The 21,855-nt window shown below is 46.0% G+C and overlaps 1 protein-coding gene and 1 long non-coding RNA gene across 5 annotated transcripts; both read right to left on the bottom strand.

Annotated features, from left to right (window-relative positions):
• Nucleotides 1-2,979: 2,979 nt before the first annotated feature.
• On the bottom strand, nt 2,980-4,315 carry LOC108446156. The gene is made up of 2 exons (XR_001861279.1): nt 4,215-4,315; nt 2,980-3,750 (listed from the first exon to the last, which is right to left on the bottom strand). It is a non-coding gene; the product is annotated as an uncharacterized LOC108446156 (long non-coding RNA).
• A 6,887-nt stretch (nt 4,316-11,202) lies between these two features.
• Nucleotides 11,203-21,533, bottom strand: PEX5 (peroxisomal biogenesis factor 5). 4 transcript variants are annotated; one of them, XM_008631937.2, is made up of 14 exons: nt 21,414-21,533; nt 21,089-21,221; nt 20,262-20,396; nt 19,139-19,244; nt 17,875-17,965; nt 17,392-17,508; nt 16,934-17,026; nt 16,638-16,757; nt 15,909-16,052; nt 13,747-13,817; nt 13,362-13,577; nt 13,057-13,222; nt 12,703-12,860; nt 11,203-12,339 (listed from the first exon to the last, which is right to left on the bottom strand). In XM_008631937.2, the coding sequence occupies exons 1-14, from the start codon at nt 21,516-21,518 to the stop codon at nt 12,138-12,140; spliced, it is 1,857 nt and encodes a 618-aa protein (XP_008630159.1). In that variant the 5' UTR covers nt 21,519-21,533; the 3' UTR covers nt 11,203-12,137. The 4 variants fall into 4 exon arrangements, with proteins under 4 accessions (XP_008630159.1, XP_017587513.1, XP_017587514.1 ...); XM_017732024.1 differs by lacking the exon at nt 16,934-17,026; XM_017732025.1 differs by lacking the exon at nt 17,392-17,508.
• Nucleotides 21,534-21,855: the final 322 nt, after the last annotated feature.

Here is a 21,855-nt window from a genome sequence, read left to right as displayed (position 1 = left end):
AGGAGTGGCTGCTACGTCAGCACAGCCTGCAGTGTTTGGTTCCAAGTGGGACAAAGCCCAGCAGTTGACAGCACAGCATGTTCTGGGCTTCACGTGTGGATCGTGCAGATTTCCAGCAATCAGCTGCAGAAAGCTGATCCTATCCTTCATCTTTTCCCCAGCAAAGCTGTGTTCTCCCTCCCCAGGCACCAATAATAACTGGCCTGTGTAATTTGGGTGCTCGTAAGCCAATTGAAGTGGAAATAACTTTACCCTTGGTGTTCTAGCCACAAGCCTGGAGCTGTCCCAGTTGCCTGCCTGTGCAGACTCCCACTCAAGGGCTTCTCTAACAACGCTGGGCAGAAAATAAAGGCCAAGTGGAGTGTAACCCCCACTCCCCACCAATAAACAAGAAGGAAGAACTGGTGGCAATGGGTATGGAGAAGGCTGAGGTACTCAATGGGTTCCTTGCCTCAGTCTTCACTGGCAGTCAGGTTTCCCATGTCTCTGGAGTCACTGAAGCTGCAAGTGGTGACTGGGGGAGCAAAGTCCCTTCCACTGTAAGTGAAGAGCAAGTTTGAGACCACTTGACAAAACTGAATAGACACAAGTCTATGGGACCGGATGACATGCATCCCAGGGTCCTGGAAATTCATGAGGGAACTGCCTGATTGTTGCCAAGCCACCATCCATCATATTTGAAAAGTCATGGCATTCAGATAAAATCGTTGGTGAGTGGACAAAGGGGAAAGATCACTCTTATTTTTAGAGAGTCAAGAAAGGAAGATCTGGGGAACTGCAGACCCATGACCCTCACCTCTGCTCCTGTGAAGATCATGGAGCAGATGCCCATGGAAGCACTGTTAAGGCACATGCAAGGCAAGAAGAAGGTTAAAGACAGCCAGCATGGCTTTGCTAAGGGCAGATCATGCCTGACCAATCTGGTGGCCATCTGTGATGGAGGGATTGAAGCCATCAGCAAGGGGAGACCAACCAAGGTCATGTACCTCGACTTGCTTAAGACCTTTGACGTGGTCCCATGTGACATCCTTATCTCCAAACTGGAGATACATGGGTTTGAAGGGTGGACTGTTTGGGAAATGGCCACACAGCCAGAGAGTTATGGTCAATGGCTCTATGTCCAGGGGGAGACCAGTGATTACTGGTGTCCATCAGGGCTCTGTCCTGGAACCAGTGCTTCTTAAGATCTTTATCAATGACACCCTCAGCAAGTTTGCAGATGACACAAAGCTGAGGGGTGCAGTTGGCACAACAAAAGGGTGGGATTCCATCCAGAGGGACCTGGACAGACTTGGGAAGTGATTCCATAGTTACCTCCTGAGGTTCCACAAGCCCAAGTGCAAGGTGCTGCACCTGGGTTGGGTCAATGCCAGACATGAGCACAGACTGGGAGATGGTCAGAAGGTGGGAGCACCTGTCCTATGAAGATAGGGTGAGAAATCTGGGCTTGTTCAGCCTGAAGAAGAGAAGGCTCCAGGGACACCTCCTTGTGGCCTTCCAGTTCTTGAAGGGGGCTTATAAGAAAGAGCAGGAGCCACTTTGTAAGTGGGCAGCCAGTAATAGGATGAGGGTGGAATGGTTTTGAATTAAAAGAGGAGAGATTTAGATTAAATGTTATGAAGAAGTTCTTTACTTGTGAGGGTGATGAGGTACTGAAACAGGTTGTTTAGAGAGGTTGTGGATTCCCCATCCCTGGAAGTATTCAAGGCCAGGCTGGATGGGACTTTGAGCAAGGTGGTCTAGTGGAAGGTGTCCCTGCCTGTGGCAGGAGGGTTGGAATGAGATGATCTTTAAGGAACTTTCCACCCCCAGACTTCATAGGATTCTTGGATTCTATGATCAATGCCTTGAGATACAAGGATTCATGGGATAGTTAAATACAGGCTACAGGCGAGAGCTGGGCCAGCATCACAGCAATAATCCAAATGCTTACCAAGATCTTTAGTCTGGTTGCAGTGTTTCTGACCAGGGAAACTGGAAGGAGACAAAATTCTACAGGAGAGATCCATGGAAAATGTTTGCAAGTGACTGCACAAAACATTTTCTGGACATACAGAGACATATCATCTTAAAAGGACAATATTTATCTACACTAAACAGTGCATAAAACAGTCCCAGTGCTGATTGCAAGAGATTCTTTATTGGCACCAACACAGAATGGATTACAGACAATGGCAGAGGCCATTTGTGGAGCAGGACAAGAGTGCAGGGCAGGATAGTCATGCACAGATCTGCAGTGCAGCATGGCAGAGAGCTCTCACTTTCGGTGGTCCTGTGACACTGGGAAAAAGTGACGCAAGCAGAGGCAGAGAACAAGGTCTCACATTTCTTGCTGGGGCTGCATCTTTTCTCAGCGTTGCAGGATCTGCAGTCTAACAGATTTGATTTACCAGGATAGGGAATCTCATTTAAGTTTTGCCATAGTATTGCTCTGTTGAATCCGTAGGTCAAATAAGGAACTTCCAAGAAAATACAGCAGCAGAAGGGGGAGGAATACTCTGACAAATAAAACCAAGAAGAAATTAAAGGAAGCATCAATAACTGAATTGAAAGTGAGGCAGCTGTTTAAAAAAATCAAACAAGTTTTACCATTGGGATCAAGCATTCGGCCAATTCAAATTTATGAAAAGAGTCTGTTTGGTTATGTAATTTGGGCAGTAGAAGACTGTATCATTGGTATGATCAATGTCTTGAGATACAGTCAAACATGATATTTAGGTACAGTCTGCAGGTACAATCTGCAGAGTTTGGCCAGGATCACAGAAATGATCAACATGCTCACCAAGACTTCAGCGCTGGTTGAGTCAAGCCTGGACCCACTGTTAATGAACAGGGAACCTGGAAGATAAATCCTTTCAGGAGACCTCTGCTGAAAACATCTAAAAGTGACTGCACGGAACATTCTCTGGATACACAGAGACATCTCATCATGAAAGGGCAATATTTATCTACATGAAACAGTACATAAAACAGACCCAATGTTGCTTGCAAGAGCTTCTTTAATGGCACCAAGACAAAATGGATTATAGACAATGGCAGAAGCCATGGTATTGCAAGGGCATTTTAAAACAAATCACAAAGAAAGTGAAAAAAGCAGAGGCAGAGATCTAGGTCTCAAATTTCTTGCCAGGGATGCATCTTTCCTCAGCTTTAGGAGATTTGCATTCTAATAAGAACGGCCAGGACGAAGGGGACGCAGGAAGGAAAGCTTGTCATTGAAATTGATTGCCTTGTAATTTGGAAGGTTTTCATGATCTCGAGCAAGGTATTGAATTCCACTTCCATCACTGTGCTCACACAGCAGCCAGGCACCTCTCTGGACTTTGTGGGAAGACATGATGTCATTGTCATGTCCTGCAGCCAGGTTAGTTGCTTCTGTTATGACTCTGCTCTTCCCTTGATAGTTGGTATGCTCATAGAGAGTGATCTGGGGGTTGTGCAGATCTTCAGTGATCATCTGCAGAGAACTGATCCTGTTATTCATCCTTGAACTAAAAAGGCTATGGTCTCCCTCCTCAAGCACCAGAAATTGGCCTCCATAGTTTGAATGCTCATAAGCCACCCAAGGCTGGCCAATGACTTTTGCCGAGGAGGCAAGATCATTCCAATCAGCATCTCTTAGATTGGCAATGTCAGAGGTGAATTCTTTGGACAAGCCCTGGAAGTTGGCACGCTCATAAAGGATGATTTTTCCCATCTCAGTAAGACTTCTAGAGTTTTAATTTCTTCCTTTAGGAGCTGGATGACAGCCTGAATGAAAGGAAGACAGAAAACAAGCAACGCTTGTAAGAAGCCTTTTGAACCTCGAAACAAAACGATGGACAGCCAGGATGGAGAAAGGGAAAAAGGAAAAATAAAGCATTTTGAACAAAGAATAAACATAGAAGGAGCTGGAAAAGAGTGAGATCATGACATGTATGTGTTGGTTTAGGTGTATGCCCAAGAGTGAGTCGTAAAATACTCTCACATTCACCCCTCACAATTGTGCATCCCTGGCCACCTCCACCCTCTCCCTTGGTAAGGTCTCTCTGTCCTGCAGCAGCCGTCTCCTCATCCCTGGAAGATGGGCTCAGTCTCTGCACATGCAGACAGCAGACCCTCACAGATGTGCTGCAGCTCTCACCCAACTCTGAAGCCTCCTTCCCTTCCCCTGCATTTCACAGCAGCTGCCCAAGAAACCCTTCCAGTTCTCCTGCACAAAGTGTGCCTCTCACCTTGATGTCAGCTGCAGGGCTGGGGAGAGCTGAGGGCGATTCCTCCAGTGCAGGGCTGCTGTTTGTGAAGGGCATCTCACCTGCCTCCATTTATAGCTTGCTCAGAAGTCTTGTGCAACACCCCAGTCAACAGAACTGAGAAATGGCCAATAAGTGAACAAAAATCATTAACTATTTCATTTTAATTTTGATCTTTCTATGAGCAGTCATGTTATTGCTCTGGGTCAAAAGTCTATTGATGCATAAGCCCTTCATAAAACCCTAGAACTTTGGTTCTTGTTTGTCCTTCTCCTCCAGAAGCCAGATGAATTACAGTAATAAAAACGTATCAAAGTACTTTGTCACGCTGAGGCTGTAGAATTTTTCTATCTATTGCAGCTTATGTTTTGTTTATCTTTGAAGTAACTATAATAAACAATGTTAATTTTCCAATGGGCTTTGTTGGGAGATATCCACTTGACAGAGATAGCATTTAAGTAGGGTTTTATTAAATTCTCTTCCTCCTTCTCACCTACATAGCCATTTGAGCAGCTACAGGGATGCAGAGCTGCTAAAGCAGGGCCAGGAGGCTCTGACAGAGCTACAGTGGCAATATTTTTTCTTTTTGTCTCGTTGCAGGTTCACTCTGTAATACATTTTCAGGCAGGTTCATTGGCTAGCATGCCAGAAAGCTGTTCTGGAGCAGGAGAAAGCAATAGGATCTTCATTAGTTCACTTGGGGCACCCCTGCTCTGTCAGATAGGAAGTAACTGGAGAAGATGGGGAGCTGGGAAGGGAGACGGTTCATCCCTGCAAAACAAGCAGCCTGTACACCAAATCCAGCCAAATCCTCATGCTGTATCTCTTCCACTGGTGCTTGGTGTGCCAGATAACAAAACTAAGGCCAGCATAAAAATACTTGAGGCTTTGGGGGTTTTTTCCATGGGGTCCATCGTTTTTGCTGTTCTGCAGAAGCTGGAAGCAGAGCAGTCCAAATTTGCATTTTGAAGTTTTGAAGAGAAGCAGGCCCTCACTTTATAGCAACAGCTAGATGAGAAGTCCCTTCTCTAAATAGGCAAATCACACCTTTAGAGCATGTTTTTGTGTGCTGCAGTGACCTCAGCCTACAGTTCAGTGCTGCTGGAAAGGGGAAAGACTCATTCCACTCCTGAACCATTGTGTCCACTGTCTGGTAAGGGAAGGGAGGAAGAATAAGCACACCAGTGTAAGGAATTCTTGAAAGAGGAACTAAAACATCCTAGACTAGAATGGATTTATGCTGCCATTGAACAACATTCGTTCTTCTTAGCTTGATAGCATGTTTTACTCCCTAAATTATTTAGTTGTGTTTCTGAAAAAAAAAAAATCATGTGTAATGACATAATTAATCATGAACTAAACAATCCCATCTTTTTCAGCACCTGCAGACTCAGAAAAGCCCTTTGACCAATTATATGAGCCATGAAGGCGTCACAAAGACCAAGTCTGAGTGTATCTCAACTCTGGTACAGAGTGAGGCAGTCAACCGTGAACTCCTAAGTCCTCCATGTACCCCCTGCAGAGCACCAAAGCTGGCAGTGGGACTTTTCAGGACTTCAAGGAAAATCAAAAGGCTATATATGATGGAATGATATGTGATGGAATCCTTTACCACATTTCTTTGTGCTAAAACAAAAACATGGTAAAGGATCTCTGAACAAATACTCCCAGGTTCACAGAAAGAAATGAGTTCCTGGTTCTAACTGACCATCTGTCCTAGTGTTACTGGATTGAAAACCAAATGGGTTTTAATGTCATTAATCTCACCTATATGGTGCTTTATGCACAAGGAAGTAAGTCACTGCACAAAGCAGAACACTACAGGGTGGGGCTGGGGGTTGATTGGAAGTATTTATGGAGTTTTCTTTGTGGGTTGGGTTTGTTTGCTCTTTTTCCTTATGGATCACAGCATGGTTTGGGTTGAAAGGGACCTTAAAGATTATCCAATTCCCCTGGCATGGGCAGGGATACCTTCCACTAGAGCAGGTGCTCAAAGTCCCACCCAACCTGGCCTTGAACTCTTCCAGGGATAGAGAATTCCCAGCTTCTCTGGGCAATGTTCCTGTGCCTCACCACATTCACAGTAAAGAACTGTTCCTAATATCCAATCTAAACCTGCTCTCTTTCAGCTTGAAGTCATTCCCCCTTGTCCTCCCACTGTGTGTCCTTGTCAAAAAATCTCTCTCCAGCTCTCTTTTAGCCCCCTCAGGTACTAAAAGGCCACACAGTAAGGTCACCCCAAAGCCTTGTCCAGGCTGAACAACTGCAACTCTCTCAACCTTTCCTCACAGGAGAGGTGCTCCAGCCCTCTCATTGTCTTTATGTCTCTCCTCTGAACTCATTCCAACAGGTCCATGTCCTGGGACTTGTGCTGAGATCCCCATAGCTGGACACACTTCAGGCAGAGCAAATTTATGGGAAATGATGTTCCCCAAAATTCCTCTTATCCTGTTCCTGCAGAAACAGCAGTATCTCAAAATCTGAAAAAGAAAGGATGTGACAAAAGTGGAAAGATAAGAGGACAATAAACCCCTGCTCCTCTATTGCCCTCAGCAGACAAAAAGCAATAGAAGGAGCAAGATTAATGATGACACACTGATTCTTTAAAAATGTGCAGTTATGCAAAAAAACACTTCAACAAGTGAAGAATAAAGACTAAAATATTTTTATCTTTTTCATAAAACTGGGGTTTTTTGGGGGGGGTGTTTCTTTCTTTCTTTGTTTAGAGGCTGTTTACTACTAGATTGCAGGGTGATAAAACAATTTAACTTAAAGCTGTGGATGCCACATATGCACCCACTTCACAGTGCTGGAAAAGGTTAAATGGTGGAAAAATCTAATTAACAACAAACTCCTTCACCCACCAGATCCTGTTGTGTTCCTGTCCTACTCTACCACAGCAGATACCTTAGTTTGTATCTCAGTAATTACTTGTCTGTTTTTACTCTTTAAAACAAAAAGATTTTTAAAAAATAAAAATCACATGTGAAGTACACGTCCCCAGTTTCTGTTTGTTATTTTTGTCTGGCAGTTTTGGACTCAAGGCAGCAGAACGCTGGTTCCTTTATTTTGGAGGGTGTTTTGTGGTTGGAGAGGGTGGTTTTTTGGGTTTTACACACAGCAGTTGTTAGAGCTAATTATGTAATTCTTCATCACAAAAATAAAGGTTTTTTCCCTCTTTTCACTCTCCAGCTTCTGTTTCTCAAGCAAAACAGCCCCCAAAAATGCAATATAGGAACAGGCCATCAGACCACAGAACCCAAAGCTGTGGACAGCCCACACGATAATAAATGCATTCACTACCAAGCACTTCAGGGAGAAAGAAAAAAAGGTCTCTTTTTTTGCCTAGCCTGTATCTCACACAAACTCGCTTTTTTTTCTTTCCTCTGTTTGCTGCACTTCCCAATTGCTAATCTTCAGTAAAGCAAACTGAACACCACTTTTTCAGCAAAAAGAGAGATGATAGAATCCTATTGGATGAATGCTGCATATTCAGTCACAACACTGGGAGTGAGCTCCACAGAAATTGTGCTGTAAAGAGAGGCGCAGCAAAAACAGACTAACAAAAGCCTTGTAAGTCCCACTTGACAACACACAGATGTCAGAAAGCAAAGTGAAGATCATTTCTAATTATTATTTCCTTTCCCAAGTCTCCTCTTCCCAGATGAAGGAAAAGGAAACAGTTTGTCTATGAATAACTGCTAGTTAAAAATGTCAGAAACCCAGCTGGGTTGTTTTCTGGGTTTTTTAAATAAATGTACAAATGGTTTTCCATGGAATGGTTGCTAAGCTGGACTCCACGAAGACCCATGCTCTGTACCAGGGAGAAGCCAGGGGAAGGCATCACAGACTCCCAAAAGGTTCTAGCTTCACAGCACCACGTTTTGCGTCTACAGCTGCACGTTTAGGAAGTTCCTCGAGCATTTTGTTCCTTTCGTGTTTAATTAGCAAGACGTGCTCCTAAACCCTTTAGCGTCCCGGTCCCAGCAGGTGTGACAGACACGGACCTGCTCTCCACTCAACGCTAGGTGTCACTTCTGCTTCAGAAATGCAACGGAGCAACGGCAACACTACCAAAAAACCCCAACCCACCCGGCACCAGATTTTTCAGGGGATCTCTGTGCCTACAACTCTTCCTAAAGTCGCGGACAGGTACAGAGTTTTAAAATTTTACGTCAAACTACGCATCTAAAAAACATCAGGAAGCACCAGACAATGCTTTGCCATACTCAGCATGGCAGTGACAGAGAAGTTTCTCTTCTCTCTCGTGGGTGCACAGGAACATTTTCCTACATGAACAAGGGACCACCACCTGGAGAAGCTGCCAGAGCCTGCTCTGACAAAGAGGCCTGGCTGGCTAGCCTGCCTCTGGTGCCACTTTGCTGCTGCAGGAGGGAGAGCTGCTGTGCTGCTTTCTGTCCTTCCCTGCCTGCCAAAAGATCTCTGAGCATCAGGGGCCGACTCAGAGGAGAGAAAGTGGCAGAGTGTGTGTGGTCCCGGCTCTGAGGCAGGCTAGGGCATGAAGGAAGTGCTGGCAAGAACGCAGTAAAAATAGAAAAGATACAGAAGTGTGGGGTACAGAGGTAGGGAAAAGGGTTCCCCCCTGGGGACACGTGGACTGTAGTAGGACCATTTTATTTGCTATGTCTCACAGGACCTGAAGTAGGAGACCACAAAGGAAGAGACAGCAGGCTTAAAAAACAAAATAAAATACTTTAGGTATTTAAACACAGTTCTCATGTGCATCCAGATGACACGGTAAAGACCAAAGGCACCATGTAGCTTAAAAATAAGCAAGTCACAGGCCGAGAAAAAATTCACCAAAGGCTCTTAAACAAACATACTGATGCAACTTCTGAGTCAGACAGTATTTCAGACAACAGATTCCTAGAGAGTATGAGAATTTCTTGCTTGCCTGATGCTCTTTCCGTGAAGCCTCACTTCAGGTCACCACCCCTAGAGCATTCCTCTAGAGACAGACTGGTCTGAACACACACTTTCCAGACCACAAAGACTTCAGCACACACAGGCACAATAGCTAGGAGCCTGGGACCCAAAACCTGAACTCACAGAAAACTCAGAATCATAATGAGGCTCAGCAGCTCAAGAGAGGAAACTGCAGTAATGAAGCAGAATAAACAAGGACAGCACAACCACTTCCTTGACAAGGATGGAAGCTAATGAGGAGCGCTGTGGCTAGAGGTATAAGGACCTGAAAGCACATTTTCATTTCCTGGCTGGTTGCTAAAGTCATCACCAAGAGATTCTATGACTTCTTGGGGTCTTAAGCAGCAAATAAATAGAACACTGAAGGAAGAAATACAGCAGAAACATATCAAGACGCATGGGTGGAAAAACTTGTTCTGAATGACCCTCTTTGACCACTCACTTATGGCCCTATGAAAGGTTAATTTGTGTCCTGTAATGCCCAAGAATTTGGTAAAGGTCATGCTGGGATCTCTTGCAAATTTTTAGAGCTGATAGGCCCTGCAACTGTTCTGTGCATTGGGAAAAGTGAAAAAATTGGAGAGCACAATCATTTATAAGGCCCTTAGCTCCCCAATCTACCACTAGGGTTAGGCCTGTTGTGAGCAGGGGGTTGGAACAGGGACATGCAAAGATCCATCACTGTCTTTATGTGAATCTAAAATGTTTGGTACCTGCTACCCAGCCCTGCTGTACAACTGGACTTGGTAACAGAAAACACGGATGTGGCTGGAAATGCAAACTAGGATCATGATACGGACAGAGCACCAGCACAAGCTGGGTTTGGACACCAGAGGCAGGGTTGCAGAACAGACAAAAACTGTGCACTGGAACCAGAATGCAGATCCAATCAGCCAGCTGGTGTTCATTGCATCAACACTCCACTTCCAAAGGCAGCTCTTAACAGGACAGTCAGACAGGACCTGGACAGAGGCAGCTCAGTCTTCACTCAGCTCCCCTGGGAGACAGCCTCAGTAAAATGTAGCTGTGAGATGATTTAACAGGGACAGGGGAAAAAGTGAGAACAATTTCCAGGGAAAGTGAACAAATGGTAACAGCCAACGCACCTGCAGGGACAGGGGGAAATGTGGGATAGGGAAGGACACCAACACAAAGTCAAGAGGTTAAGCGACATTGCAAGGGAAATTGAGGCAACTAGGAAACCTAGGAGAGGAGAAGCACTAATGAAATCTGAGGATGAGAAAAAGGGAAGGCCAAGCAATGGTAATGGGAACATGAAGGAGAGGAATGTGCTGCACCAAAGAAGCAAAGGAAAACAATGGTGAGAGCAACAGCAGAGAACTGGGGGAGGCAGAACACCAAGACAGCAGGTGAGGCACTGCATAGGCATTAATGTTTTCTTTCACCAAGAAAGAATCTGGCACGGGACTGCGATCAGTAAAAACCAAAACACATCTCTGACCAGCAGTGTGGGTGAGCAGGACACAGAAGCAATTTCCCTTCCTTTCAGACAGCAAAAGCAGCAAGTTGTTTTGCATGCACTACAGCAATGTCAGAACAGTGGACATAGGCCTCAGTGCCACAGGGCTGGATTGGAGATACAGGGGAAAATAAAGCTCAGAAAACATACAGCAAATACTACTCTCTGCACACACTTTCTGCTCCAGCCACAAAACAAGCCTGTGAGGTTGAGATATGAAGAAACAGGTGCTGATGGAAGAGGAAGGGGCAGCGCTTCCTGCTTAAGCCCCCAGCCTTGGCTACTGCAGCAGATTCCTTACAGAGGTGATAAAATGTAACACAACTTCCCTCAGAAGATGAAAAAAAAGTGCATCAGTGACCTCTAAACCTAAGCAAAGAAAAAGAGCGCTTTTGGCACAGGGAAGCTCTTCTGCTGGCTCACTGAACTGAAGCCTAGGGCTACAGCAAAATGAGGTCCTTTAAGCTTCACCTGGCATGCGAGCTATCAATAAAGCAAAACCCGGGTCAAAACGGGAGACAGAAACAGAGAGAGACTCTAATCTATCTTTTGAAAAGCAGTGGGCTTGTACCTTTATTATACAAAATACTTTACAATTAAAAAACAATTTTCCCCAATAGAATCATATACAGATATTTATAATTAACAAGATTCAGTTACACACAAGATGGGGGCTTTTGCACAAACGAAAACAATGACAGATGAGCAAGAAAAAATTAAGACTTGACCCCTTCCCTCATCGTATTTTGGGAGAGGTTACATTTTAGACTTTTATTCCCATCACTTTCTCTCAAGCCAGAACTCTGGGATCTCCCCTTACCCTGACAGGGTAAGGGCCTCCCCCATGTCCCCAGCATCAGTACAATACTCTTGTCTTAAAAGGTTCATGAAGAGACACTGAGAAAGTAGCATCTGGCTGTACCATGAAGTTACCAGTGGCCAGAAAAGGGGACTACTGCCCCAGTTTTCCCTAGCAACCCACATATACACACGTGCAAGCACATACATGGGGAAGCATGCTCAAACCCCAGAATTTTTCACCCTTTTGGGTGAAACAGCAATCCCACCCTCCAAAGCAGCCTGAACTCAAGACACACCCTTGCAGGCAGTCTCTGCAGAATGGCTCTCACAGCCAAGGTCTCACAGCCAAGCTGGGCACTACTGCAAATGCAGCCTGGCAAGAGGGCGGGATGCTGCTGTCTTCCTCACTTTGATCATCTGTGAACCAGCAGTGTCAGTCGTCATGGAGGTCATGGAGGTGATAATGTGAACCGTTCAGAAATGCTCAGGCCACAACAGACAAGTGGGGGAAGTTGGGCACTTCACCAGGGGGGGTACTTGAAAAAAAACAGTTCTCAATGATCTGCCCTACCAGGGCAAAGATGTGTGTGAACCCTTGTGAACATTTTCTCCCTAAGAAAGGTCACTCACTGCTGGGCTAGGCAACTGCTGCACTCGCAGGGGAGCCTGTCCCAGAGTCACTGCTGGAGGCCAAATGCCTGAAGCAGTGTGGGCAGGTCACGGGCATCAGCTGCCCCATACAGGTCACTCTGGCCCAGCATGGAGAGGGCCATGCGCAGGGTGCTCCAGATGTTGTCAGACATAGCTCCTTGTTGCCCCCGCGGACCTCGGCTCTTCTGCTGCATGTGCAAAGCCTCTAAGAAGTGCTCCACAGCCTCGCTGTCAACAGGAGAACACACACATGCTTAGTGGAGAAGATCTCATCTCATACTCCCTTCCCCCTTTGCTTCTAAACTATTTCTCCTCCAGAACAGTTTCCTCCTCTTCACCAGATCCTACCCTGCTCCAGAACCAGAAGTCCCCCTTTTCCCTCTAAAAGAATCCCGAGTCCAGATGGCCTCTACTCCACCTGTAACTGCATGACACTTGGATCTCTGGGCAGAGTCCACACACTCACTCTGCTCTCCTGTGCCAAGAGAAGGCTGCAGGCAGTGTGGCCCCGCCTTCATAACCTACGGCCGTCTGTCTCCCACAAGCACACGAACTCATGGGCCACAGCAGAGCTGCCCATCCTGTGCTCACCGGTGGGCGCCTAAGTTGATGCAGCTGATGCCCAGGTTGTAGCGAGAGCGGATATATCCCGGCTGGAGCTCCAGTGCCCGACGGTACGCAGCCACAGCTTCTTCACTCCGATTGCCATTGGCCAGGGTGGCACCGAGCTTGTTCCACAGAAGGTGGTCCTGGAGGAAGGGGCACAGAGAAAGGGCTGAGATGAATTGGATCTCTTTAAGCTCCAAGTCAACGCTTCCTTCCACATGTCTGTGTTATTCTTCCACTCCAAATATGCACCTCTCGTACACGCAGCACCTCCACCCAAACCTTCACCCATAAATCTCCAAGAACCTCTAGCACCCCCCAAGTCTGCCCCTTTCTTACATTGGGGCGCACACTGAGAGCAGCACTGAAGCAATCCACAGCCTTCTCATACTCGCCACTGAGGTTGAAAAGAACACCCAGGCCACACTGGACATCAGGATCCACAGTTGAGGGGTTGCTGCGCACAGCTGCTAAGAACAGCTCCTTCACCTCCATGAACAGTGAGCTGGAAAAGCACAGAACAGGATATTGGTGTACTGTGGAGAGAGCTGGCCTTGGGTTGCTCACTCTGCTCCTGCCTGGACCAGTCTGAGCCCTCCAAGAAGCCTTTCAGCCAAAGGCTGAAAATTGTAACCATAACTCACTCAGACAGCAGGGAACTTAGGACACGCTTGGAAGGCCCCAGGTTTGTCCCTGAGACGCTCTCCTCTGGTTCCTTGTCCAGCAGGTGGGCATAGTCCGGTTTATGGCGCAGCCAGTCCCGCAGGGTCTCACATGCCTGCTTCTGCAGGGACTCGTTGGTGAAGCTGACTGCTAAAGCCATAAGTGCTGTGAGGTTCCCAGGCTGCAGCTCCAGGCACCTGCAGGGCAAAGAATGAGAAGTGACTGCGGTATTAAATCAGTGTAGGAGACACCCAGAGAGAGGAGGTGACACAATCGAGACAGAGCACCCTGTGACAGCCGTATGGTCCTTGTGGCACCATGCACTCCACAAGGAGCCACACTCAGCAGCTCTGCAGCAACACTCACCGTCTGAGGGCACTGATCGCCAAAAGCTCCTGTTCGTTCTCTGCTTGGGTGGTTCCCAGATATTGCCAGGCCTGGGGAAGACACAGATGTACAAAGTCAGACTTACAGAGGAAAAAACCAGCCAATAAGCCACAAACACAGCGATTAAATCCAGTATATTATCCCACACAGTTTTAGATGAGATCAAATAGACCAAAGTATACACATTAGCCACAGGTATAAGTTCTTCTCAAAAGATACACAGATGTCATGGCACATAGGTCCTCAAAGACAATAAAATTGGCATTGGTATAGTGAACAAAAGTGAATGTCTACCTGGAAATCTATCATAAAGCAACTGCTGGTAGTTTTACATTTTTAAATCACAGAATCTCCACTTTTTAACTTCTAACTGTGGTCAAACTGCAGAGGAAGGAGGAAAATGCAGATCTCCTATTTCCCAAGAACAAAATGGCATAGCAGCAGTGCTAATAATGAGACCCCCGAGGCAGGCAGCTGTATGTACTTGTGCAGTGGTCCACTAGCAAGTAGTAACCTTGCAGAGTTGACTGCCAGACCTGAAAGTAGAAGCACTGTTATTTTACTGAATTTCCAATCATCATGATACCAGTACATGAAAATGACTTCCACCTCCAAGAAGCTGATGTAAGGAATATTTAACTAGGCACTAAATCCAAAGTATCTGTTCACTTTATGTTGTTAACCACACCCCTGGGTCCAAAATAGGCTAGATAGTTGGTGGGACTGTCAGTATGATGTACCTGCTTTGTGAATGTAAGTCAGAAAATGAGGTATACACTGCCTCAAGAAAGGAAATTGTTTCATTAGCAAAGACACAGAAACCCTGCACAAGCCACCACAAGCAGAAGGCAATCTACTCTCTTGAATCTCTCATGCCTCACCATACATAGCTAGCTACAATTCAAGCAGAGCTGAGCAGTGGTAACTGCAGTGTTCTGCCAGCAGCAGACCTGATGAGATTCAAGGTAAAGTTGTGACTTGGACCAAAGCAAACATGACATTTCCTTCAGAGCAATTGTTCACGTCTATTTGATCACTGTACCATTTGTGAAGTCTTGACTTCTCCTGTACTTTTTGTAGTCACAGTAGAAGAATTCAGAATGTTTCCAATACAGCTAGCCAGAACTGGCCCAAGATTTCTTCCCCTAAGGTTTCAACTACCTCTCCATCATGCTCAGCCTGCAGCCCACACTGCCTATGAGAAGAAAGCGACAGTGCTAAGAGATTAACACCACCTTTTGACCACTTAAAAGCTAAAGCAGATCTCCAAACCTTCTGCTTACTTTTCACCTATTACCAGTATCCTAGAAAGTTAGATGCCTATTCCCAGAAGCCAAGAACTCGTTCCAAAATGTCACTCTCATCTAAGTCTAAGGGTAATCAAATTATGTATGTCCAGTCATATATAATTAGCAGGGCTTGAACAAGACACACTGAAAATTCAGCAGCCCTGTATCCCTGAGGCAGGCACTCCAGAAACAGACAACATGGGTGTATTTATGTTCTTGCTGAGAATATCCACGTCCTCTACCCCTGGAAAAAGGCACATGGACTATTCCATTTCCCAATTCATCCTGCAGAAAATGAAGTGACTTATGGAAAAAAGTATTCACTTAGCAAGGAGCTGGAACTTTGTCTTCAGTGTAAAAATCCTTCTTTGGCTCACAACGTCAATTAAGGCTGTGAAAACACCCAAGACACCTCTCTCAACCCTTTTGGGTCACATCTTCATCTAACACCTAGATGAAAGACTTAGTCAGAACCACAGTCTAACGAGCTTCTCAGAATTAGAATTTAATAGATACAGAAAGCAGTGACCTGCCATAAGCTTACAATGCCAATAAAGACTTTCACAGAAGCCACTTGAGAGATGAGAACTCCCTGTCTTGGCTCCATGCACAGTCTCATGTGCTCCAAAGATTTTACACAGCTCTGGGGCCATGTGACTTTGTGCTTCCTGTAACAGATCTTAAGTCAGAAACCTCGCTCAGAGGCTCCCTGAGGATTCACATGCATCAGCTAGAAACTCAGAGCCGCAAAAAAATGAGGCATTTTCATACACCCTGCACAGGTCCTAACACTGAAGTGAGATTTCTACACCCTCCCTGACAGCTCAGCCCGTTATCTCTGCTGCCACTCACCTCCGTATGATCTGGCTTCTGTTGCACTGCAGCCTCAAAGAGCAGGACAGCATTGGGGAGGTCCCCTTCCTCCAAGCGCTTCCGCCCCTCTTCAAATGCATCCGGGTGATCCCTCATGGGATTATCTTCCTCAAACTGGTAACCCTAGCAGGGCAGACAGACACACAGGGGCTAAAGCTAGGAGACAGGCTTAGGGAGAAGTGCACTCTCTACAGCACAGCAGTCTAGTCTTGCTGCATCAGGAACACTCCAGCTGCAGACTAGCCAGCACCTAGTCCTCATTGCTATATGGCAGCAGATCAGGGAACAGTGGTGGTTCTTCCTGCTTGCTCTGTGCTGGAGAAATCCCCCAAACCAGACCCGGAATAAGTTGCTAGAGAGACAAAACATTTAATGTGGATCTTATTAGCTTGGAGGGGCATGGGGGAGGGGGGCAGGGATGGGGCCAGGGGACACAACACTTCAACTCATTGTGAAGAACCCCTGTATTCACTGGTATTTGGTGCTGGACAAGAACCAGACAGCATTTGCAGACAAGCCCAAGTGAAAACAGTATTTAACCCCCAGCTGATCTGGGACGAGAGTGTAAGTGACAGCAAAACATCAGTGTGAGAAGGAACCCCAGCAGCATTTAGGGTCTGTGGAACTCACAGCGAGGCAAACACACTGCCAGTCTCCCCAAGGCAGCCCATCACAGTGCTAGGGCTGAGAGACCCTGTTCTCCCCTACCTTGTCATATGATGAGGAGTTGAGGTCTTCGTATTCAGAGAGCCAAGGGTGAGCCTCTGCATCTCTCTTGGCCATCTCCTCACATTCTGCCTGGAGTTTGTCCCAGAACTCCACATCTGACTGAAGGGAGAACAAAGTGTGACTGGAGTACCTCAGCCATAAACTCAGGTCTATAGACATGCCAGAGAACTCCCTCTTGAATGTTTCCAGCCCTCCTCAGAGCATGCAAAGGAGAGAGATAACCCTACCATGGGCTCTCAGTTGGCACCCCAGCCCTCCTTCTCAGCCAGCTTTACCTCCACAGCAGCCTTTGCCTGCTCAAATTCCGTATCAAGAGTTGACATGTTCCCAGATCGCGCAAATTGATCCACCCAGGCATCGGATGCCCCCTGGGAGTTTGGAAACAGAAACACACCTTTCTTTTTAGAATTTGGCAACCTCAGGGCACATCCCAAAACAGCAGGAGGGTGTGTGACAACCCTTCCTCCCCATCAGTAAGAACTGATGGCCTATGAAGTGGAAACGAATTCATCTGAATCTCCTCTTCCTCCCAGATGCTGTGGGAGATGAGAAAACTCCAACTGTCCAAATACATTCCCAGCTTCTGGCTAGACTCTACTAAGAGCCCAACAGCCCCTCCCTTGTCTCCCTCAGCACTGCTGAGAGCTGGACTTGCCATTTTCCTTTGCTCCCAGACTGTGCACTATGGCAAAATGCTTTCTTCCTTCAGAGCATACAGGCCTGGGGCTCCTACCTGCTGCTGTATAAACTCAGCTGCCCATTGCTCTGCCTGATCTTGGTCTCTGTGGGTCACCTGATTAGCTTCGATCGATACCCTCCCATCTCCGATCTGGCGGACAAACTTTAGGAACTGCAGCAGAGAAATGAAACAAGGGTGGAGCTGGGCAGATGCTGTGCCCACAAGCCCTCTGCCCATGCCCCCCTCCTTCACTAAGAGGGCTTCTCTCTGCAGAGCGAGCACAAAAGGCCCAGAAAGGTGGGAAGGACTGGACTTCACAAGAGTGGAGATGGATAATATCTAAAGTGTATTGTAGGGTTCAACTCCCAGGAATCAAGGAAGAAATGGAAACAGGGGACAACAGGAGGCTTTATTCCTTTACTGTCTTCACCCTTCCCAATTCCCCACACCCCTTATTCACAGTAATATAATTATTACTAATTACATAATTACTAATTCACAGTAATAATTAATCTCAGCCCCAGTCAGATTTCTCACCTCAGTATTCTTGAGTTTCGGATCATCCACTTTAGAGAGGAAATCAGTAACAGTTTTCTTAAGATCATCCTCAGGTTGGTATTCCTCATACCTGTGTTCCAAGGCAGTAAAAAGGGAAAAGAGCTAGTCTGATACCAGGCAACAGCAAACTCTTTCACTAACAACAGTCTACACAATGGGCCAGACAAGAGTACTGAGGGACACAACCCCTCCTCAAAGATTCTGGACTTCTCCTAAGTGATTCAGTAGCATTATCCATCTGCAAAAATTCAAAATTACTACTAAGTTAACTGTGCAAGTGACTGACCCAAACAGCAGCAGAATTAAACAATTACAGAGTCAGCACAGTTCTGTAGAGCAGTCTGGATTCCTTGCCAAGCTCACATGCCATCAGATACTGCAAGTTTTAGCACGACCAGAAACAAGGTCACATATCCAGGAACAAAGAAAGTAGGTCATGCCCACTGAAGAGGAAAACAATGTCTTGGAAAAGCATCAGCTTTGCAGAGCATTGAGGGCTTACAGCAAAGACACAACTCAATATAACTTGTCTGGCTTACAGCAGGATAGGACCAGTTCTAGGTGTTACCACTACACTCAGCCTTGGGAAAGTCTTTGGAACTGATGGCAATAACTCAGGAATGTCCATTATTTGCAGAAAGCTATCAGAGAAGGCAAGAGCCAGGAGGCTCCAATCCAAATATACAAATTTTTTTTAAGGAAAGATCTAATTATTCTTGTGTGTTTTGTTTCTTTAATCAAAAAACTTGACTGTACTCAACATATACCTACAGAGAGATGATCCATCTTTAATCTACCACAAAAAACCACATTAAAATAGTATGTAGAAGGCTGAGCCTAGAAATATGTCACGGAAAGGCTGGAAGTAGTTTGTCAGATAGGAAGAATTACATTATGAAAGTTTACAATCAGTAGAGTCCAGTAAAAAGTATCTGTTGCAGAAAGAAAGTTCCTGAACTCACTCCTGAAGTTACTTTAAGGAGCTTTGCATTAGGCATGAGATTAAGTTAGCCTACATGATCGAAGTATCTTCCTGGAATGAGAGAACAGAAAAGCTACACTCTTAAAAACTTCAGTTTGCAAGCATTGTTTCCTCCTCTCTCTGAAACCAAAGGCCTGAGAACACCAGTCTAGGTTAAATGACTCAAAAGCATTCAGGCCACAGCAGATTTCTATCACCTCTCCAAACTTCACCCACCCAAGTGCCTAGCAGCAACCGCTGGTCTTGAGAAGTCAGACTCACCATTTATCTGCCAAAGACTGATCTTCTGATTCCCCAAGCCACAGCTTCTCCTCTGACTGCTCTAGGTACTCTTCTGCCCACTTGGCAGGAGACACAGACAATGGATCTGCATGGGAAGAATGGGGAGAAAAGTAAGACAGGCAGACCACCACACCTTTGTTTATGCTTGCTTCTTCTACCTTTGTTTATTCTGATCTAAAAATCAAGCCTTAGGTTCAGACAGTGAATTAATACAGATGCCACTGTGGTGACAATAAACTTATGGTTTTCTACTTTAATATCACAACTTATTCATCTGCTCCCTGTGGGATACTATGTAGGTCAAGAAAATTAGCAATGCATTACAAGTCTCCGTCAAAAGCACAGCCTACAAAGCACTAGGTTTTCATCAGAACTTTCTCACAGACCTTTGTAGGTTCTAATTGATAGCCCCAGAACTATAAAGAGTGAAGGTCAAAGAGTGGGAGTACCCAGCTTTCTACACTGGCCACTCCTGGAGAAGAGAACAGCATCTACTTGTCCATAATTTCCAGATTAGGGCATGGATCATAACAGGACCCTATTCCAGACCCAGTTCTATACACAATGCAGGATGGTTTTTCAAATAAAGCTTAACCTTTGGGCCAGAAACACTCACTTTGCACATTTCCAGGCTGTAACATCCCTCTACCTCCATGCAACTGACACAAAGTATTTGGCCAAAGCCTACTAAAGAGTATTTACCTTTGTACCAAAGGCAAATTTAGCCTTACAAGAGGGAATTAGAAAACATGTAAACAAGAAGCAGCACCAGGCCATCTCCGACTTGCATCAGTTGAATCATAACTTTCATAAGAGCAGTTTAAATACCATGCTTCTCCTATATAGTCTAAGTAACCAAAGCTAAAACCAGAAGACCCTTACACCTAAATAAAAGCTTCCACACCACATTGTTCATAATTTGACTTAACCATAACACCATCACAAAGCAGCTTTCCTACCCTCCACCTCAGTAAAGCTGCTACAGGAAACACTGACTGCTGGGCCCAAAGCAACACTCCAATTTCACATTCAGTAGCTCTTCGTTGTACACAGGCATGTGACTGGACATATCTTGACAGTAATTCCGAAAAGGACACATCACCTGTCACTTCAGCAATGAACTCCTGTGACCAGTCAGCCTCATTGTAATCTGAAGAGACATCACCAGCATTATCTGCTGCAGCCAAGAATTCCTGGGTCCAGTTTTCAGACAGTGCCAAGGCTGCCACACCTGGAGCTACACGAAGAAAAAAAAACAGAAGTGAGGACTGGAGAACTCAAAGGCACCATTTATGTGCTCCAGGCTAGCCCTAATCACCTCTGATCCTCCTCTTTGTTGTAATAAAATCACAGAAATATTTCACTTGGAAGGAGTCTCTGGAAGTTGCTAGAGTTCTCACAGCAGATTAACGTGAAAGCTAGAGATGAAGTTGCTCGGGGCATTCATCAGGTAACTTCTGAATTTGTCCATGGCCAGCAATTCCCCAGCCTCCCTAGGCACCTGTTCCAGTACTGAACTACCTCCTCCATGGGAAGAAATGTTTCCACATACCTAGTCAGTTCCCCTTTCCACAAAATGTGTCCATTACGCCTTGTCCTTCTCCTGACTGTTGCTGTGAAGATCCTGACCACGGCAGCTGAAGACAGCAGCGAGACACTCCACCCCTGCCCCTCAGGCTCCTCTTCCCCAGGTTAAAATGTCCAGTTCCCTCAGCCTTAATTCTTACAACATGTATTCCCGTCCCTGAATGTTTTACTGATCTCCGATGAACTTGTTCCAGTAGATCAGTGTACTGGGAAGCCCAAATCCAGAAACAATACTCCAGATACAATCTCAGAAGGGCTCAATAGATAGGAACCACCCTGCTAGGAGCTCAACCATAACATCAAGATCTTTTCCAGCTCTCCACCTACTTCAGCTCCCCTCACCTCGCTGAGGGGCCTGTCGGAAGCTTAACTGTTCAATCTCTTGCATCTCAGCCAACAGGTCATCCATCTTAAAGGTCTGGGGTGCACGGGACAGCAAAGGGGCATTCTGCGTTTGCAGAAACTCTCCAACCAGCTGCCAAAGACAGAGATGGATTACAAACACTGCACAGAAGATGAACAGGCAGAGCCATGGAGCGTGAGAGAAGGGCACGTCTAAAGGAAATATTAGCATCAGGTAAGGGGTAAAATAACAAACTGTGTTGACAAGAAAAGCTTTAAGAAGATTAATCAAAAGCTATAAGGCGATGAACCAATCTGTTCTTACCTCATCTTCAGTGGCTACTCCCAGTGGTTTGGATACCTGCAGGGAATAGTGGGCAATTGCGTCAACATTTTTGATCCCATACCCCTCTCCACACACACAGAGCATGACCCAATTAGATTATATCTTCCTCTTCCTTGAGCTTAGGCTGTCAACATTTTCTTGCATTAGCTGCCTGCTAAAGGAGCAGGAACACTTTGAGGGATCCTGTCCAGCCCCGTCCCACTACTGTCTGGCTTAGGGCCTGTGACAGCAAGGCACACAGCTCCCCACAGCCACCAACACCCGCTGCATGCCTACAAACATGCCCTCACCCCACAGCCCTGCTTCGGGTGACCCCTGGGCCTTTTTCCGCAAAAAAAAAAAACACAACACGACACCAACTGCACCGACAGTCCCCCACCCTGCTCACCCCCAGCCCGAGCTGACCGACCCAGCACCCGCC

This window comes from Corvus brachyrhynchos, unplaced genomic scaffold, assembly GCF_000691975.1.
Source record: "Corvus brachyrhynchos isolate BGI_N302 unplaced genomic scaffold, ASM69197v1 scaffold3, whole genome shotgun sequence".
NCBI lineage: Eukaryota > Metazoa > Chordata > Aves > Passeriformes > Corvidae > Corvus > Corvus brachyrhynchos.
The sequence above is the reverse complement of the archived record's forward strand: the minus strand, read 5'-3'. Positions and strand labels throughout refer to the sequence as shown.